The 20,224-nt window shown below is 42.9% G+C and overlaps 2 protein-coding genes across 2 annotated transcripts in view; one reads left to right on the top strand and one right to left on the bottom strand.

Moving 5' to 3' along the window:
• INTS4 (integrator complex subunit 4) overlaps nt 1–6,313 on the top strand; it is a 116,607-nt gene extending 110,294 nt beyond the window's left edge. The window contains exons 22-23 of the mRNA XM_028115929.2: nt 1,641–1,761; nt 5,962–6,313. Coding sequence (XP_027971730.1) covers nt 1,641–1,761; nt 5,962–6,140 — 300 coding nt within the window. The 3' untranslated portion in view covers nt 6,141–6,313. The remainder of the gene's footprint in view (nt 1–1,640; nt 1,762–5,961) is intronic.
• A 5,936-nt stretch (nt 6,314–12,249) lies between these two features.
• The window catches only part of AAMDC (adipogenesis associated Mth938 domain containing), a 39,281-nt gene continuing 31,306 nt past the window's right edge, over nt 12,250–20,224 (bottom strand). The window contains exons 3-4 of the mRNA XM_028115742.1: nt 14,139–14,234; nt 12,250–12,425 (exon numbers count right to left, since the gene is read on the bottom strand). Of these exons, the coding sequence (XP_027971543.1) occupies nt 12,285–12,425; nt 14,139–14,234 (237 nt within the window). The 3' untranslated portion in view covers nt 12,250–12,284. The remainder of the gene's footprint in view (nt 12,426–14,138; nt 14,235–20,224) is intronic.

The following is a 20,224-nucleotide window of genomic DNA, read 5'->3' as shown; positions in this document are numbered from 1 at the left end:
AACTACTGTTTCACATTTATGCCTGAGAAAAAGTTCAGTGACCAACTGAGCATAAATGAAATTGCAGGCAGATTATTTAAGGGTCACAAGCTAGACTCTACTGAAAAGTCTCCAAGGCCACTGTACCACATGCATGGCCAGACTGTTCTGCCGCCTCTACAGGTGGGGAGGTGGGGGACTCACTGCCCCTTGCGGGGCAGCTCTGATGGTAGGAAGGTGCTGTCCAGACCAGCACTTCTGTTCTGGGCAGGTGGAAGGTGATTAGTGTAGCCATGGTACCGGGGTGCAAGGGCGCCTGGCCACTTGTCGTTGACCAAATCCGAAGACAGAGAAAGGAGTGGTGGTGAAACAAGACAAGAATTCCTTTCAGTGAGGCCAACCCGGGAGGACAGCGGACTAGTGTCTCCAAGACGGTCTCCCAAGTGCTGACAAGATTGAGAGAGGTTTCTGTGAGGAAAATGTGGGACAGAGGTCAGTGGGTACTTGCAGGTGGGCAGTGAAGTTCAAGTCGCTCATTGTCTTGGAGTTAACCACGGGGGATCTTGCTGGCTCAGGGCAGTTGTTATTACTTGAGGGGTAGTTTTGGTTACCATCAGAGGATGTTTTGCCTTCTGGGTCTTTTGCCTGAATTAAGAAATAAACTGGAAAGAAGAACTTAAACAATTAGAAAGTTTGAGATCAACATGGAGGAAGTTGAAATCTTCTTATGGGGCACGTGGGCTGAGACAGGCCTCTCCAGAGTTTCAAAGATGAAAGGCCTGTGCGGTTCCCTACTTTGTCCTTCTCAGTAGATTTCCATATCCCGGGCCCTTGGGTTCTCTGGTAAGCTGCATTTGTTGATTTAGTTCCTTTGTATACTGTGGAGTGCAAGAGGCTGTCCACACAGATAGCGGTGAGGCTCTCCTGAGGTGTGAGGAAGGTATTCTGGCCGTGTGTGACATTTGAGAACTGGCCAGCTATTAAAAAAAAAAACAACAAAACAAGTCCAAATTGGAGTCATTTGCCCCCCACGACAGGAAACCAAGACTTAATTACTGTTTCAACCTATTCCAGGAATGTGTCCTTCCCATTTTGTACAGCTCTTCAGAACATCTCTCTACTTGCTAGACTCTTAATAAAGCCAATTAGATCTTCAAATTTACTTGGTTGAGTTTTGTTTTTTAACAGAGCAGACCCTTCATTGACAGAGCAGTAGAATGTGCATCTTAGCATCTTATAATCTAGCGGAGAGAATGCAGTTACAAAATTATTCTTAAAACTTGGTGGTTGGTGTTGGATGCTGGCCCATGATATGATTGAGAGCCAAGGAGAGAGAAAGTCATCCTGATGGGGGTGCCTGGGAAGGCTTTTCACATCAAGATTAGTATTTTTACCTATTCTTGTACTTAGTAGAGGCACTTTATTCCTATCACTTCTTCACCATGAATTCAGGGAACATTTCCCAAACACTGCTTTGTGCTGGGGCAGGGAATACAGAGATGGCAACAGTGTTGCCCCCCCCCCCCCCCCGACCCAGACACAGTTTTTAATGAAGGCTAGTGTCTTTTTTTCCTCCTCTTTTGAGGTTCAAAAAAGACAGCACAGTTCTGTTGAAACTCATAGCTCTTCTGTCCCTTTTTCTCATTTCTCTCACCTCTTAGGTCTCATATCCAGATGGCCAGGCTCAGATGATTCATCCTAAGCCAGCCGACTTCCGGAATCCTGGCCCAGGCCGCCACCGGCTTATCACTCAGGTGTACCTCTCCCACACTGCCTGGACAGGTAAGGGGTCAGTGGACCAGGGTGGACAGGAAAATATGTTCCTGGGGATCACACTTACCTGTAGGCATTCGATTTTTTGCACTTTTCAAAATACACAGTTCTGTCAGGCCTGCTGAGGACTATACTTGATTTCTTAAGGAGTTTAAAAACCCATACTGGCTGCATTTAGACTCATTTGCTGCATTGCTTTGATTGCTTGAGGCACAAGATTTTGTCAGAAGATATACAGGAGATTATAACAGAATGGAATCTCATGAAAGGAGCCCTTGGCTGGATGCCAGCACACTATTTTCTTGTCCTAACTCTGCCACTGACTTCCTGCATAGCCTTGGACAAGCTACTCTCCCTTCTGAAACTGTTTCCTCACCTTCGAAATGAAGATGATAGTACTCCACCTAGGAGTTAGTTCTGAGGCTTGCTCTGTCTGGAAATTAAGCAGTTTTAGTTTTTTACCCCCCAAATTAAAATTGTTCTGTTTTTGTATATGAACCATTCAGTTCATTCCCTTAAAACAAGTAAAATGACAACTATTACTGCCCTGCCTTCCCACATGGGCTGGTTTAACGTGATACTTTAATAATTTGTGAAAAGATAGGGAAGTTACCTAAGTATTTTTAAAAATTCTTAAGAATAAAATGGGACAATACAAGTGCGTGAGACATGACATTTCAAGCATGTAAGGCTGCTTTAGAAACTTGAAAAAGAGACTCAGTCTACAGAACCTAAAATGTGGGGGAGAATTGGCCTCACTGGTATTTCCTCAGTCACTAAAGATGATTCAGAAGCATGATTGCCACAAAATGTGGTTTATTTTAGAAATAGGTGGATGCCTTCTAGAATTTTCTTTCACTGAATTATTAAATACATGAGTAACTAATGCCATTATTAATGGTTTCCCTCTATCAGGGGTGTTAGGTGGGTATTAATGACATAATAAGGTTCTCACAAAGAGGAAGTAGGCTGTTAAATATCAGGACAGCCCCTTTGGGCATCTAATCAGTGACCCTGGGCCTGGCACAATTGAGGGAGCATCCAGCAATGCTTTTACCCAGGATCTTCCTCCCTGAGCATCCCTCGTTTCATATCCTTGCTGCCCGGAATGTTCTGCACTACCACAGGAAGGTAGAATTTTTTTTTTTTTTTTAAGATTTTATTTATTTGACAGAGACACAGTGAGAGAGGGAACACAAGCAGGGGGAGTGGGAGAGGGAGAAGCAGGCTTCCCGCCGACCAGGGAGCCCAATCTGGGGCTCGATCCCAGGGCCCTGGGATCATGACCTGAGCTGAAGGCAGACGCTTAATGACTGAGCCACCCAGGTGCCCCTAGAATTTCTTATTCTAATCTGTTCTGATAAAAGGGATCCTAGACATGGATATGATATGCTAGAAAGATATGCCGTGGGACAGCATTGTTGTGGGAGGCCAAGACTCAGAGAGGCACATCATAGCATGTTAGATCTCAGAAGAGCCTCAAAAGTCTTGGAAGGGCCTACTGACTTACCATGGTCATACAGCAAGTCCTTGCCTGGGCCAGGGCTACTATCTAGGCTGTCATGAGCCTGAAGAATTCTAATTCATTCAGGATTACCTCCTCTGAGAGATTGCTGTTACAAATCTCTCTGTTAATTCTCAGCATAGCACTTTATTAGTGTCAGAAGTTTTCTCATGTAATTGTTTACTGACTTTCCCATTAGAATGGAGGCTCCACAAGAGCAGGGTACTTGTTCATCATCTTTACCTCTGTATCTCCAGTGCCTCTGTATCATGTGTCCTTAGAGCCTGAAATGTAGTAAGCGCTCAACAAATAATGAAAATTGAATACAGGATTTTAAATGTGCAATTAAAATTCATTTAATCCTCAGACCAAGTTGGAGGTAGGAATTAGTATTCTGCTCCCCATTTTATAGATACATAAATGGAGGCCCACATAGCTGATCATGAAGGCCTTGAGGCTGGCACTCAGATTTCTTAACTCCCATATCCCTTGCATTTTCATTATAGTACGTTCCCTTCTGACCTGGGACACTAAAGTGAAATGTGTTCTCATTCTGAATGCCCTGTGCTGCCTTTGTCCTAATCCAGGAGATGGGGCCTCGTGGTGAGGGGTGTTTCCTCCATGTAGTCCTTCAGCAGCTCCCTACCAGGGGCCTCTCCTCTGAGAGGCAGGGGACTGCCAGGTCAGAAGCTTTGAGTCACAATGACCCCATTCCAGATTCTGCCTCCCATGCTGTGTCATCCTGAGAAAGTGATTTTACCTCTCTGTCTCATTTTCTTTATCTGTAAGATGCAAGCAAGAATATATACCTCCTAAGAGAGCTGTTCTTCCAGGCATGATGATTTGTCTCACATATAGTCTTTTATCTTTTTCTCCCACTGTCTCTCCTCGTTTTCTCTTCCCTTTCCTTTCCTCTGAGGGCAGTGGTTTGAATTGCCATTCTTCCTACATGCAGAGAGGGCATAATGAACAGTTGGGGTTGAGTCCTCTGACCTTGCCAGGATTCGGCTGAAAGTGCTGAGAGAGTTGAGGCTGGGTTGTGGTTGGGGTTGGCAACAGCCATCTGGGACAAAAGAAAGGAGCATAGTGGGAAAGCTGTTACTGGAGTCTGATGAGAGCAACACTGATTTCATTACAAATATACCCCATATTACATGGCTGTGTTCGTACCCCGTGGCTGGTAAATGGTGGAGCTGAGGCTGCTCTTGGGCTGGCTAAGTTGCTCTGGCTTCGTGGGAGCTTTTCCCTCCCTGGAGGACAGCAGTGCAATCTCTGCCCTGCTCCCTAGAGAGAAGTCTGGAAGTGACTAGGAAGAGGTCTGGGGAGGTCTTGAGAAGTCCTGGGACCTCTGCCCTTGTTCATTTAGATCCATCCAGCTCTCATTCTTGTCCTCTGTACTTCTTAGCATTGGGCTAATCTTTGACACTTGCACATTTTGCTCCAGTCACATGAAATTTAAGAGGATATCCGAAGCTTACTGTGTTCCTGGTCCTTTGCACTTGCCCTTAGGCTCTTCTGAAATTCTCTCCCCCTCCTTTGTAGAAGCCACGTGGTTAACAGAAAGATTAATTGCTTCAGTTTATAAAGTGGGTTTACATTCTGTCACTGGTGTGGATTTCCACAGTCACTTAGAACCTCTCAGAGCCTTGGGACTTTTGGGCAGTTGTGACAGTCTTTCATGGTGTGGCAGGGTAAGAACTCGGGGCTGCATGCTTGGCACAGAGCAGGTATTCTATTCTATAGCCTTCCTGGGCTCCCTCCTCATGCTTCTTAGAGCACTGTGCCCCATTTGTAACTGTCTCTGTCCCCAACAAATGGTCAGCAACCTGAGGGCTAACTTGCTCACTAGGACCTGCCACGTGCTGAAAGAAAGAAAGGTTTAGTGACATGATTTTAGGTCCCTGAAATGGGTTCCTGTTCACTGGTGAGAATGTTTGGTTAGAACTGTTTCCTAATCAGGGCTGCTTGTCCACTAAGTTGGTAGTGTCTGTGGTATGCGCAGCCCCGATGCCCAAGCCCAGCCACACAGGAAGAGCATGGTTATCTGGCCACTAGCAGTAGCCCTGTGCAGGCCCCCATGGCCCTCTCTTGAGACCAGAAGGCCTCTGAGGCAGAGTTTTTAGCTCGTCTCTGATCAGCCACGGATCTGAGCTGCAGGGAGCCCACGGGGACGGGAGGAGGAGGTGGTGGGGAAGCAGCACATCTGCAGGCCCAGACCTCACAGGATTCAGGCTGGGGCCGTGCCTTTGTTTGGTGAGGGGGAAGGGATGAAGACAGATGTACGTCGTGTGCTTTAGAGCTCCCCACCCTGCAGCCTTAGCCTGAAACCGTGGGTGGGAACAGGGCTCCCACTCCCACTGCGAGCTCAGACTCAGGACAGAGCAGCCCTGCTCCTCGCCAGTGAGCCAAGGGGTTGTTGAAACAGAAGGGTCAACGCTGGACAAGATGCAGGCTGGTGGGAGCAGGCAGGGCTGAAGGGACCAGGGGTGAGGCGCGAAGTTGGGGTAGCAGGGGTGTATGGACAGGGCAAAGCTGGGCTGGGGGTGGCAGGAGCCGGGCTGAGCATCTCATCAAACACCATTCTGCAGCAGAAAGTTTGTAAACCCTCCTGCTTCCATCTTTGATGTTGCTTTGACTTGACATTTCATTCCAATTCCTTGCAGTGGCCCGGTCACAGAGGATTTCTTTTGTCTTTTTTTTCCCAGAACCATGCCAGGTAGAAGTCAGGCTGCTGCTGGCCTACAACTCCAATTCCCGCATTCCAAAATCCCCGTGGATCGAGGGTGGCGAGGTGTCACCCCAGTTGGAAACCAGCATCGAGGGCACCATCCCCTTCAGCAAGTCTGTGAAAGTTTACATAATGCCCAAACCCGCAAGGCGCTGAGTCACCAGCAGTCTGGAGAGCCGAGGCCTGGAAGGCCCTTCCTAGGTAGCAGAATGAGCCAGAAGCTAGAGCACCTCACCTGGAGATGGCGTGTAGGCATGAGCACCGTGACCCGTATAGTCTCATCTGGTGTCAAGCACAAAATAAATTATTTTGCATTAAAAAACCAAAAACCTTCAAGTCTACACCTCCTCCTTCCCTGACACCCCCCCCCCCGCCCCCAATAAAGTTGAGAAAACACCTAGCTGTTCCAGTTCCTGGTCCTTAAAAAAATTATGTGGCTATAGGTTCAACATTTATATCACATGGTTACATTCCTCCAGTGTGAAACAAAGATCCAGTTTTGTAGCCACCTCTAAAGAATGGCTTACTGGAGCGTAATCTTGTTTTTTAAGTCAACATTCTGTTTGCCAGGGCCCACTCCTTTCACAGCTGTGCTTTCTCACCACCGATAGTTCCTGAACGGCCTTAGACTTCGCTGTCGTGCTGAGAAGCGCTTTCCCTAACTCAGGCAGTAGCTGGGCGAAGGACTGGATGAATAGCTGGAGAATGAATCATTTTCATCCCTGAGGGAAATTCTTGATCTTGCCTGTCATTACCCTTAGAACCAAAATAATACATTAGGGCCATATTTTAGGAGAAACAGGGATTATGGAAAAGAGTGATCCAATGTAAGAAATAAAGGCATTTCCCACTACATCTTTGATGACTCCAATGCTGGAACAGTAAATGCTCCAGAGACGTTAACTGTGTGAGGGCCCATGCTACTTTACCTGCCGTTTAATCCTTGCTACAGCCAACTGAGTCTTTCCAGAGACTTCAGAGTGAGAAGTCTGGGAAGAAGCCTGTACAGTAAGTAGTAAAACCTGTCTTCATTCAAATCTAAGATGGTTCCTGAAGCCTGGGCTCTACCACCTCTGGGGAAGTATATGGAAAAAGCCTTCAGATCTAAAGCTCTCTATTGCCTGGGTTTCCTCTTAGCTATAAAATAGAGATAATTATACCTTAAGTGTTGTTGAATGGGTTTAATCAAATAATGCTTGGTAGAATCTGAATCTGCAGGCAGTCTCGATCCTATGTGCTACCTGCAAAGCTTATAAAAATAATAGCAAGATTATGAATTACTCAGGTGGTGCTGGAGTTTGAATTCAAGCATATTTGGCTTTTGGTTTAATGCCCTTGATTTGTGCCCGGCAGTGATGTAAGCCTTTTCCATGAAATTAACTCATTCAATCCTCACAGCTACCCTATGAAGTAGGTACTGTTATCTTTGTGTGACAAGCAAGGCAGTTAGAGTTAGAGAATTAAATAATTTTGCCTCAGTCACACAACTAGTAAACGACAGAGCTTGGGTGTCAACCCAGGCAGTCTGGCTCCAGAACGTCATCCCTGCTAGAAAGATCTTCAAGGAGCTAGCTTACTTTTCTAGTGTGCTTGCTTGTTTTGTATATCTCAGGAATGTAACATCAGTGGGCTCTTGTGTATCAACAAGATACCCTGACAAATTAAGACAAATTAATACCCTGACAAAAGTGCCTGCCCTGGTGATAAAATGAAGCTGGGGGCTAGGCTGAATCCTACCACCGTTCTTACCCAAGCACCGTTTGATGATGGCTGGGTCGGAGCGTGAAGACATCGAGACCCATGGCTGCCCGCCAAGCCCCTTGTGCACTAGCTACCGAGAGTCTTCTAGGTGAAGGCTATGCTGCATCCTTTTCAGATATGGTACGCCTGCTATAAAAATCCTTCTAGGTTATCCCCCATTTCATCGGTGGGGAAACAGGTTTTGAGGTAATGTTTTTCTCCTAAGGGGCAACGCCAGGACTTTATCCTAGGTCTTAACACCCAAAATAGAGTATTTTTTTTCCACCAAAGGTAGAGACACAGTAAGGGGCAGATTTTGGCTTAGTATCAAGATAAGTTTTTTGAGCTGCATTAGGAGATAAATTGTCCATGTTGGATGTGTTTAAGCAGAGGTTCAACAAGCTCCCTGGCAAGTTTCTTGCAAAGGAATTCAAGTATCCTCTAAGAGATTGGACTCAACCTTTTAAATTCCTTTGACCCTGAATGATCAGATTATAGGAAATATGGGACTGAATTCATGGTAAAGCCAAGGCTGGAACCCAGGCCTCCTGATTCTTAGTCCAACACGTTTTCCATAATGGATCTGTTGTTCTGTGTAAGTGGTCTCCCATGTGCCCAGCAGTCAAAGCCAGAAACCTGTGTGTCACACTGGACTCCTTCTGCACCCCTCCGATAAACATAGCCATCAGGTCCTTTAGATTCTGCTTCCTTAAATGTTTCTTGACTCATCCTCTTCTCATACTCGGTTTCTATCCCAGTGCAGACTACCATCATCCCTCCTAAAATGTGGCATTAGCCTCCCAAAGATCTTGCCTCAGATCTTGCTACCTTCAGTCCATTCTTCACACAGCTAGCAGAGTGATCTTTCTAAAACCCAGATCTCCTCCTGCCATTCCCCTGCTGAAGTCCCTTTGACGTGGCCCATTGCTGGTTCCAGGATAGTCTAAAGTACTATTCTTGAAGGCTCTTCGTGCCTCTGTCATCTCCAGCCTCATTCTGCGTGTGCCACACGTTCTGTGTACTTCTCTGGCAAGAGAAAATCCTGTAGTTGTGCCCAACGCTCACCATGCTGTCTTGTCTCAGACCTTTGGACCTGCTGAGCCCTGGAATATGTTCCTCAGAGTGTCTCCTATGGCTCTTCATTCTCCAGGACTGAGCCTCATTCTGGAACGTATCTTGTGTCTCTGGTGGGCTTGGCTCATTGCCTCCGTGTTCTGACAGCCTCCTATATGTTCTTGAGGCATATTTAAGTATTTGTTGCAGGTTCACAAATGGAAACCTTTTTTAAAGAAAGGCAGGAAAAAGAGGTGGACTGCAGGAAGGTAAGAGAGACTTTCATTCTCAGTCAGGGTCAGAAGGTATCTGCTATTCAGCTCTGCTCAGTGGTTTCTAAGTGTGGGCCTGGTGGTATCGGATCTTCTGGTTCTTCCAGAAGAGCCAGAAATCTGCATTTTCATGTAAAAAAATACCCAATTAAAAAATGAGAAATAAATGTTAAAATTATTCTGAGACAGACAAAACAGCTCTCTAGGTAGATTCGTGGCAGGTTGCAATGTCAGTACTATCACTGTATGTTTACGTCTGTCTCTTCCAACTAATCTGAGTCCCTGCACAGTAAGAAACGTGTGTGGTATCCCCAGCACATACCAAGCAGGGAAAGAGTGAATGAGTCTATGAATCCAGAGCAAACTTAGCAGTACCGTGGCATGCCTGCAAAAGCCAGCCCTGGGATTCAGGTTTCCAAAAGGACTTTATATTTGGCTTTGACATGATTGACTTCTGCAAACAGAATTATAGGGTGCACAGAAAGCACTTGGTAGAATTCTTGTCTTAGAACCACTCAAGCTAGAAGAAATTAAGTGTGGGCAGAGTGAGGGCTGTGCTACTTACAAATCAAATCAAAGGGCTTAGTGATTAAGACATAGGACTAAGTGTAGTGTCATGTGGAAAAACAGCTTCTCTCCAGGTTCTGTACATTTCCAGCAATGACCATGTAGAACAGATTCAGAAATAGGAGCTATTTATTAGCAGGTTCTATACAAAGTTTAATGATCTCATTGCCAGATACTTCTGTCTCTAAGAAGTTCATACTAAGTTCTCTCTAATGTGGAGACAACTCACTTAGGCTAGGAACACTGATTACACCCACACCCAGTTCAACACCCACTGGAAATGTCTCACTTTACATTTCACTTAAAAAAAAAAAAAGTTGATTGCATCAATAGAGAAACAGTCTAAATTTCATCAAATACTCTCCTAGCTACATAGGTGCCTCAGCTTTCTGAGCTGAGATCTAGAAAGATCCTGTACCTATCAAATGGCTGGTTGCAAAAAGGGCACTAAGCAGGACTTCCCCAGACCTCCACGCTGGGAGTCAGGTCTGTGAGGATCTTACTCCCACAAACCCCTCCCTTTTTTTCCTTAAACTCAACTCTACGCCCAATGTGGAGCTTGAACTCACAACCCTGGGATCAAGAGTCATATGCTCTACTGACTGAGCCAGTGAGGTGCCCCACTCCGATAGGCCTTTTAAGGAGGTGTATAGTAGGACATCAAGACACAGCATCAGGTTCTAACCTTGGCTCTGCCACTTCCTTGGCAGAACTTGGAAAGATCCCTTCACTTTCCATTCCAATGGTCTTAGCTCACCTTTTCTTGCCAAGCCACATCTTAAGTTGCTGTTCAGTCTGTGGATTGGCTGCCTTGTCAGATACCCATCTGAGCCAAGGAGGTAACAGGATCTCATGGAGCAAAAACCAGCTTTCTGGGGCTGTGGCTTCAACAAGGGCTGGGGTATTGATTATGGCTGCGATAAATACTTAGTAAATGTTTAAAAGTTGCCAAATGTTTGGTGAATAAACAAACACCTTATTCTTCAGACTCAGCTTGTGTCATGGTCTTCGTGATGTCTTCCTTACTTTCCCTTCCATCCTGGTAGGATTAGGCCATCCTTTAGGCCATCATTGGACCTTGTAACTATTATAATGTTAACACACTGTATCATTGTCTGTTTTCTCTCTCACGTAACTCCTGAGGGCAGGAATTATAACTTACTCATTCCCATACTCCCAGGGCCCAGCAATAACTAGTCACAAAAAATTAGCAGACTCAGTAAATGGGCATTAAAGAGAAATGAGAGAATAGAGTCCGTAATTCCTTTGAGCTCCAGCATTCTACAAATCTGTGAAATAGGCTGCGAACCATATGTTACGAACCATAACATGAAACTAGTTGACACACAGCAGACCCGTTAATCAAAATGCAATGACAACAATGGCTTCAACTTAGTCCTTACTACATGTCAAGCAGTGTGCTAAGACATTGTATGAATCACCCCATTTAATACCTACAAAATAACTCCAGGTACTGTTATCCCTATCTGACAGATGAGAATACTGCAACTCTAAGAGATTAAATAAATGCCCAACCATCGAGTAGCAGAAAGCCACAGTTCAAAGTCAAGGCTATTTGACACCAAAGCCCATACTCTTCTTTAAAGAGGGGGAGGGATGAAAACTAAGGTGATGCTTATAATTTATTAGAGTTCTGTCTATTCTTAAGGCTTCACAAAAGATAGCTGATATTTAACAGAACAAAGACTATCCATGGTGGTTACAGAGCATCTAGTCTAGCCCCATCATTTTAGAGCAAGAGAATCTGCGGCTCGGGGAGAACTGTCCAGCTAGGCTCAGGTTTAGCTAGTAGAACAGCTTGCCTAGAACCCAGGGTATCAGGGCCGAGCTCCTTCTGTTGCTGTTACTGGAGTGCTCCGTCATTTCACTCAGGGTTCCGCTCACTGGCCATCTGCACAGAGACTTTTCCTGACCACATACCTGAAACAGCCTTCTTTACTCTTTGTCTTCTTATTCTGCTTTATTTTTCTTCATAACAGGTTCTACTTACATTATGGATTTATTGTTTCTTTTCTCCACTAGAATATAAGCTTTGTGGGGCTCCTGGGTGGCTCAGTCATTAAGCATCTGCCTTCGGCTCAGGTCATGGTCCCAGGGTCCTGGGATCAAGCCCCGCATCAGGCTCCCTGCTCAGCCAGGAGCCAGCTTCTCCCTCTCCCACTCCCCCTGCTTGTGTTCCTGCTCTCACTGTGTCTCTCTGTCAAATAAATAAAATTTTAGGAAAAAAAAAGAATATAAGCTTTGTGAGGATAAGACTTTTGTTGCTGTTTCTCTGGAGTCTATGGCAGTGTCTGACATATAAGGTACTCAATAAAACTTGGTTGAATTAATGGGTAAACATTCCAAAGCTTCAATTGCAATATAATTTTAATGCTCTGAAACCTTTCCTTGGCTTTCAAAGCAGAAGGCTTTATTTTTGCCTCTATTTCCTCATATTTCTGGCCTAACATTTAGTGTATTATATACATCTGTCTTCTCCCCTGATTTTCAGTTCCCCTCAGGGACCTGGCCTTAGTTATCATGCATCCCAAAGCCTAGCACAGGATCTGGCGTGAACAGCTGTTGAAAAGGGGAGGCCGGTGTGGAGATGCTAAGAGTGATGATCACAGGCATTGTTGCTTAGTGATTTATTCTCCTTAAGGCTCCATCAGCATGTGGAATGGAAGACCCCTCCCACTCTGATGCCTTGGGCAGCCAAGGCGTTATACTCCTTCACTGCCTGCTCTGTCTGGAGGACGCGCACATCAATGCCTTGTTTCTCGAGGTACTCCACAGTGGATGGAGGCACCTGGGAAGAGGGAAAAAGATAAGTCAGGGGAAAGGCCCTCCTGGGTTTCCTTTCCTGCCATGAGGCAAGGGTTCTCTACAAAATTAGACAATGATAACGGTCACTACTCGATCACCCAGCGTGTCACCAGTCCAAAACTTGACAGGGAGCCCCCAAGGAGTCAGAAAGGCTTCTAAGAAGTTGACAGAAGCATCATGCATGCACAAAGCTCAGGTGAAATGGACATGGGAAGAGGATTTAAATCTTAGCAGTGTGACCGTGGGTAAGTGAATTCAATTCTCTGACCCTTTGTTTCCATGGCTGTAAATAGGAATAATGATACCTAGCTCACAGGGCTAGTATGAAAACTAATTCAGCTAAGGTACAGAAAATGTCTAGCATGTAAACGTGAACGTCTGAGTCAGTCCAACCTGAGTCTAAAGTCTAACTCTGCCATGTAGGCCAGCTATCTAAAGTTTCTCAACCCCAGTTTCCTTCTCTATAAAATGGGGATAAAAATACACACAGGGTGGGGTGAGGATGAAGTTAACTAATGTATGGATACCGCAGCTCAAACGTCTCCTTAGGCCTTTCCTGACTGCTCCATTTAGAGCAGCCCCTCATAGGTCTGTCTTCACAGCATTTGTTGCAATCTGAAATTGTCTATTATTTAATTTTCCAAGAGGGTCATGACCCTTGTTTGTCTTGTCTCAGTGCCTAGAAGAGTGTCTGACCCATAGAAAGCACTGAATGAATGTTTGTAAATTAATTTATATAAAAGATTCTCAATAGTGGCAGCTATTATTGGATATTTTTTTAACTCTGGTTTATGCTGAATATTATTTTAAATTGACTTTAATTAGATTCTGCCTCCTCAGAAGGAGCTCTGAAATATTTTTTAAATGCCCTATATTTTTCTATGTTTGAACAATTTTATAATAACAATAGCCTTATAGAAAGGAATTATTTTAATGGGAAAAAATAGGTTAAACAAAAAATAAAGCGCACCTTTATTGGTAGGGAAGTAGATTTTAGGACATCTATATAAAGGAGAGAATGAGGTAGATCTCTCTGTACTTACGTGAAGGACTGTTCACAATGTAATAACGTGAGTAAAAAGTTACAGAAAATACGTACGATGTGATCCTATTTATGTAAAAATGATTCTAAGTGTATACATGTATGTCTGTATGCCTAAGAGTATATATTTGCAGCTGCATGGAGCAGTAAACATCCAATGTGGAGATGGGGATGGGGATCTTCCACTTTTCTACTTCAACATTTCTGCATCAACGATTTTGCAATAAGCATGTATTATTTCTGTAAGTGCAATAAAAATATTTTTTTCGAAAGGGGAAAAACATAACTTGATTGTGTTCAAGGAAAGAATAAAAAGTACTATAAAAATGTGAAGTACTAAAAAAAAACGTGAAGTACTGTGAAAATCTAAAGAACCAAATATTGATAGTTATAGAGCTTGAGAATTCCAGGAGTGAAGAATTTCTGAAATATAGTTGAAACAACACAGGCCTAGGGTAAGGCAGAGACTGGACAGTCCAACCCCAATGAGGAAGAGTACTAACATCCCTTATTTTATCCTGGGCCATCCACTGGCTCGGCAAAATGAGGGTGCATGATATACTGAAATGAGCTCCCAAGAAGGACATATTTCTAAGGTAAAGGTCCAAGAGGTTACCAACTGTCCTCAGGAATGCTGTGCTCACCAGTACCTACCTTCAAGGCCTCACTCATCCCTCGGCCAATCACAAGGGTCTGTACACCCTTCTTGACAACTTCCTCCACATCTGCAGGCTGCACACCAGGAGAATGCTGGATGTGGAAAGAGAAAGTATACCAGCTACCTGTTCTTTTAGCCTTTCTTTGCAGTTGGCATTCTTGTGGGATTCGGTCATTCACCCATTAATTCACTGAGAAAATGTTTACTGAGGTTTATTTTGTGCCAAGCATCATTCAGGACCCTGGGAATAATAGAAGATTCGATGCCTTAAGGAATGCTAAGTCTAGTGAAAAATATAAGAGACTAAAAAGAAATGTCAATAGTTTTACAAGTGCTACAAGGACATTAGTTCAGGGCGTTGTGTCAACATAGAGAAAAAGCACCTAATTCAGACCTGTAGGATCGGGGCAAATGGTCAGGGAAGGCATCCCACAGGAGGTAAGCCAAGGTGTAAGCTGAGATCTAAAGGACAAACAGGAATTAGCCAGGTTAAAGGAAATCAGTGGAACAAAGCATTCCGAGTACAGGGAATAGCAGGAACAAAGTCTCAGAGGAAAGAAAAACCTGGAGTACTAAAGGTAGTTCAGTATGACTAGAGTTTAACAAGTGAGAGAGTGGAAAGAGGGTGGGAGAAGAAAGCACTTGCATACCAAGGCAAAATTTGGACTGTGGTGAGATTCATAAGAATCTACCTTTTTCTGAGCTCCTTTCCCACTTAACTCAAAAGAACTTCTGTTGATGCTTTAAAACCTGTCACTCCATAGGCTTTTTTTTTTTTAAAGATTTTATTTATTTATTTGACAGAGAGAGATAGTGAGAGCAGGAACACAAGCAGGGGGAGTGGGAGAGGGAGAAGCAGGCTTCCCGTGGAGCAGGGAGCCCGATGCGGGGCTCGATCCCAGGACACTGGGATCATAACCTGAGCCGAAGGCAGACGCTTAACGACTGAGCCACCCCGGCGCCCCTCTCCATAAAGTCTTGTCAGATTCTCCCAGGGATATTAAAGATAAGGTGTTTAATGACATTAATCCAACATTAAAGGACGGTGGCTTCTGAATTGCTTCCACTGCAGCAAATGGGAAAGTGGGAGTTTGGTAAATACCAGCCCAACTACTGGGCTTCACCTATTACGTATCTGTAAAAGGATGACACTCTCAGCACTGAAGCTCGGAGACAAAAGCTCTCCTTCCCTGATTTGTCTATCTCTATCCTTTCATTCAGTCAAGAGGTATTTACTGAACTTACTCTGTACCAGGCTCTATACTCAACACTGGAAATGCTGAGATGAACCAAACAGTCCCTGGAGTTTTAGTCAGGTAAGGTTAGTGACTGTGTGGAAATAGTTACAATAGGATGAGATAAAATAGAGTCGAGGGTCTCAGAAGAGCAAGTGAATAAATCTGAGTGGGAAGTTGTCATGAATAACATGCTATTTTAATTGGGTCTTGAAGTCTGAGCAGAAAGAACTATGCCTTGATGCAGTGGTTGTGGAAGGGGTACATTCTGATCACAGAGCTGGTAAAGGAAAGAACTGAAAACACCATGAAGACAACAAATGTACCAAAGAAAGAAGTTCCTCAGTTTTGAAAGATGATAGAGGAGATAGGAATGAAATTTATATATTTATAAAGGTATAAGGAAAGTAAATGAGTCTTTTCATTAAATCCTGAAATATCTTGGGGCGCCTGGGTGGCTCAGCCGTTAAGCGTCTGCCTTCGCTCAGGTCATGATCCCAGGGTCCTGGGATTGAGCCCCGCGTTGAGCTCCCTGCTCTGCAGGAAGCCTGCTTCTCCCTCTCCCACTCCCCCTGCTTGTGTTCCCTCTTTCGCTGTGTCTCTCTCTGTCAAATAAATAAATAAAATCTTAAAAGAAAATCCTGAAAAATCTTAACATGTTTATAGTTACAGTTTTCATAATACGTCTATAGAAATTACTGCATGTGATATCTATAGTGATCCTATAAAGTAGCACTAAAACATCCATTCTTGTTTTATAGATGAGGAAACCAAAGCTCACAAAATATATACACATTGGCCAAGATGACACAACTTTTAAGTGGTGGAGCTGGGATTTGAACTGAAACATGTTTAACTTTCAGTTTAATGAACTTCATTAGAATACTATAACCCAGGGAGCAACTTTTTTGAAACTTGAAAGAAATAAATCTACTGACCACATAGAGTTGTGCCTGGCCCACTGCAGGTAGAATAATTGTTAGTTCAAGTGTGAACCTGAATCTTCCCTAGAACAATCTCTCTCTTTCTGTTTCTGTCTCTCACACATAAGCTAAAAAAACCATAGAGGATACAGAATGGAATATTTGAAAAATAGTTGATTAACCCCACAAAAAGGAATGAAAAAAATGAGGTCAAACAGAAAGCAAATAGCAAGATGAAACTCTTAAATATAGCTATATCAATAATAATATTGGACTAAAGAGTTTTATTTATTTATTTATTTAAGATTTTATTTATTTATTTGACAGAGACACAGCGAGAGAGGGAACACAAGCAGGGGGAGTGGGAGAGGGAGAAGCAGGCTTCCCGTGGAGCAGAGCTCGATGTGGGGCTCAATCCCAGGACCCTGGGACCATGACCTGAGTGGAAGGCAGACGCTTAACGACTGAGCCACCCAGGTGCCCCTAAAGAGTTTAAGGCAAAGATTGTCTAGATTAAAAAGCAAGATCCAACTAAACACTACTTACAAGGTAGGCACTTTAAATACAAAGACACAGGTTGAAAGTTAAAGGATAGAAAAAGACATAAAACACAAACACTAATAAGAAAGATGGTGTGGGGACATATATATATATATATATTTTTTTTTTTTTTAAGAGAGAGGGGTGGGTGGGGCAGAGGCAGAGGGAGAATCTTTAGCAAGCTCCACACCTAGTGCAAAGCCCCATGTGGGCTCAATCTCATGGCCGCAAGATCATGACCTGAGCCAAAATCAAGAGTTGGATGCCCACCTAACTAGACCACCCAGGAGCCCCTGGTATAGTTATATTAATATCAGACTTATCTGATATTAATCAGATAATATCAGATTAAGTAGACCTTAAGACAAAAAGTATTACTACAGATAGAGTGTTGTATCATGATGCTTAAAGGGCCAATTCATCAACAAAAATATAACAACTCCAAATCTGTATACTGTTAGTAAAAGAGCTACAAAATATAAAGACAAAAGTAACAGAACTAAGGGGAGAAATAGACAACACCACCCATAGCTGGAAATCTTAACAACTCTCTCTCAGTAATTGATAGAACAAATAGACAAAGAGTCCTTAAGGAAATGGAAGATTTGAGCAATGCTATCAATTTGTCCTAATAGGACATTCCTGGGTTATTACCCCCAACAACTGCAGAACACATATATTTTCACGAGTACATGGAACATTCACTATGACAGAGTAAAATTTAGGCCATAATTTAAATGTCAGTAAATTTAAAAGAAATGAAATAATACAGAATATTTTACCTGACAAGAGATTTAATTGTTTACAATAAGATATTTAGAAAAGCCACAAAGAAATTGGAAACTGAACAAAGTATTTTTAACCAAAGGACAAAGGAAAAAAATATATTAAAATTTGTGAAATACAGCTAAATATACTTAGAGGGAAATTTATCACTTTAAATACTTATAGAAAAAAAATGGTCTAAAAGCAATGGTCTAAGCTCTCACTTTCAAAAGCTAGAAAAAGAAAAGCAAATGATATCCAAAGTAAGTAGAAGACAGAAAATAATGAATATATGTGTATAGATTAATGAAATGGGAAACAATTCAGAAAATCAACAAGGTCAAAACTTGATTCTTTAAAAAGATGAATTGATAAAACCTTTGAAAGACTGATCAGGAAAAAAAGAAGACATAAATCATAAATATCAAGAATTAAGGGGACATCACTACAGATCCTACAGATATTAGAATAAGAAAAAAATACTGGGAACAGCTTTACACTAATAAGCATGGCAGATGAAATGGACAAATTCCTTGAGCAACACAATTTATTAAAAATAACATAAGAAATAGAAAATCTATAGTCCTATAGCTGTTAAGAGATTGGATTTAAAATTTATTTATTTATTTATTAAAGATTTTATTTATTTATTTGAGAGAGCAAATGAGATAGCATGAGAGGGGGGTGGGTCAGAGGGAGAAGCAGACTGCCCGCTGAGCAGGGAGCCCGATGTGGGACTCGATCCCGGGACTCCAGGATCATGACCTGAGCCGAAGGCAGTTGCTTAACCAACTGAGCCACCCAGGTGCCCTATAATTTATTTTTTAAAAAAGACTTATTTAGGGGTTCCTGGGGGGCTCAGCCATTAAGCTTCTGCCTTCAGCTCCGGTCATATTCCCAGGGTCCTGGGATCAAGCCCCACATTGGGCTCCCTGCTCCGTGGGAAGCCTGCTTCTCCCTCTTCCACTCCCCCTGCTTGTGTCTCCCTCTCTCTCTGTGTCTCTGCCAAATAAATAAATAAAATCTTAAAAAATAATAAAAAAATAAAAAAGACTTAGAGAGAGCGTGTATATGAGCAGGGGGAGGGGTGAGAGGAGGGGTAGAGAGAATCCTCAAGCGGACTCCCTGCTGAGCAGGGAGCTGGATGTGGGGCTTAATCCCAGGACCTTGGGATCATGACCAGAGTAGAAATCACGAGCCAGCCACTTAACTGACCGAGCCACCCAGGCACCCCTCAACTTATAATAAAACCTTTCTAGGTCTTAAAGAAAAAATTCTAGGCACATATGACTTCTTTGGTGAATTTTCTTTTAAATATTTAATGAAAATCCTCAAGAAAACATTAACAAATCCAAGATTGGTTCAACATTGAAAAATCAATGTAGTTCACCATAAAGAAGAAAAAAGCATGTAAATTATCTCAATTGATGCATAAAAAGTATTTAACCAAGTTAATGTATTTATGATTAAAAAAAAAATAACTCAGCGGGGGCACCTGGATGGCTCAGTCAGGTAAGTGTCTGTCTTCGGCTCAGGTTAGGATCCCAGGGTCCTGGGGGAGCCTGCTTCTTCCTCTCCCTCTGCTGCTCCTCCTGCTTGTGCTCTCTCACTCTCTGTCTCTCTTTCAAATAAATAAAATCTTAAAAAAAAAAAAACACAAAATCTCAGCAAGTGAAACTAGAAGGGAATCTTCTTTAGATAAAAGACATCTAAGAAAAATCTACAGTTAAACATCAAATATAATTTCCCCCAAAGACTGGATATAATGGGCATTAGCTAGACATTTATTTCCTTATTTTCTCTTGGATCTGACCATTCCTCTCCATCTCCACTGCCACTACCCTGGTTTGTGATGCCATTACTTCTTGTTTGGACTATTGCAGTAACTTTCTAATTGGTCCCCATAAAACCACTGTAGCTTTCCAATTATCCATTCTTCAAACTGTGACCAGAGGAATCTTTTTAAAACACAAACCCATTTATGTCACCCCCTCCACTTAAGAGCATTCGGTGACTTCTCAATGCCTTTAACAAGTCAAACTCCTTAACATGGTCTATAAGTTCCCAGCTTCCTCTCCAGTCTCACTGCACACCGCTTTCTTCATGTTCTATATCATGCATAGCCGTCTATCAGTTCTTCAACCACAGCATGTTTTCTCTGACCACTGTTAAGATAAAACAAAAATCTACAGATTGGGAGAAGATATTTGCACATCACATATCCAACAAAGGACTTTATCCAGAATATATAAAGAACTCTGAAAACACAATACGAAAACAATCCAGTTTTTATAAAAAGAGGTAAAGTATTTGAACACACACTTTACCAAAGAAGATACATGGATGGCTATTGAAGAACACGAAAAGGCACTCAGTTACCATGAATCACCATGGAAACACATGTTAAAACCATATGAGGTATCAATGCGGGAGAGGATACGAATCGGATCCACTGTATACAGCTAATGGAAGTGGAAAGCTGACGCTGGAAAACAGCTGGGCATTTTCTCAGTTAAACATACATTTATTACAAAAAAAATCCCCAAAAACCCTACATTTATCACACGACTCAGCACATTTACACAAAAATATGTATACAAATGTGTACAGCAGCTTTTT

Source organism: Eumetopias jubatus, unplaced genomic scaffold (assembly GCF_037043125.1).
Source record: "Eumetopias jubatus isolate StellerSeaLion01/CBP00866 unplaced genomic scaffold, mEumJub1_p1.0 scaffold_13, whole genome shotgun sequence".
NCBI lineage: Eukaryota > Metazoa > Chordata > Mammalia > Carnivora > Otariidae > Eumetopias > Eumetopias jubatus.
The sequence above is the reverse complement of the archived record's forward strand: the minus strand, read 5'-3'. Positions and strand labels throughout refer to the sequence as shown.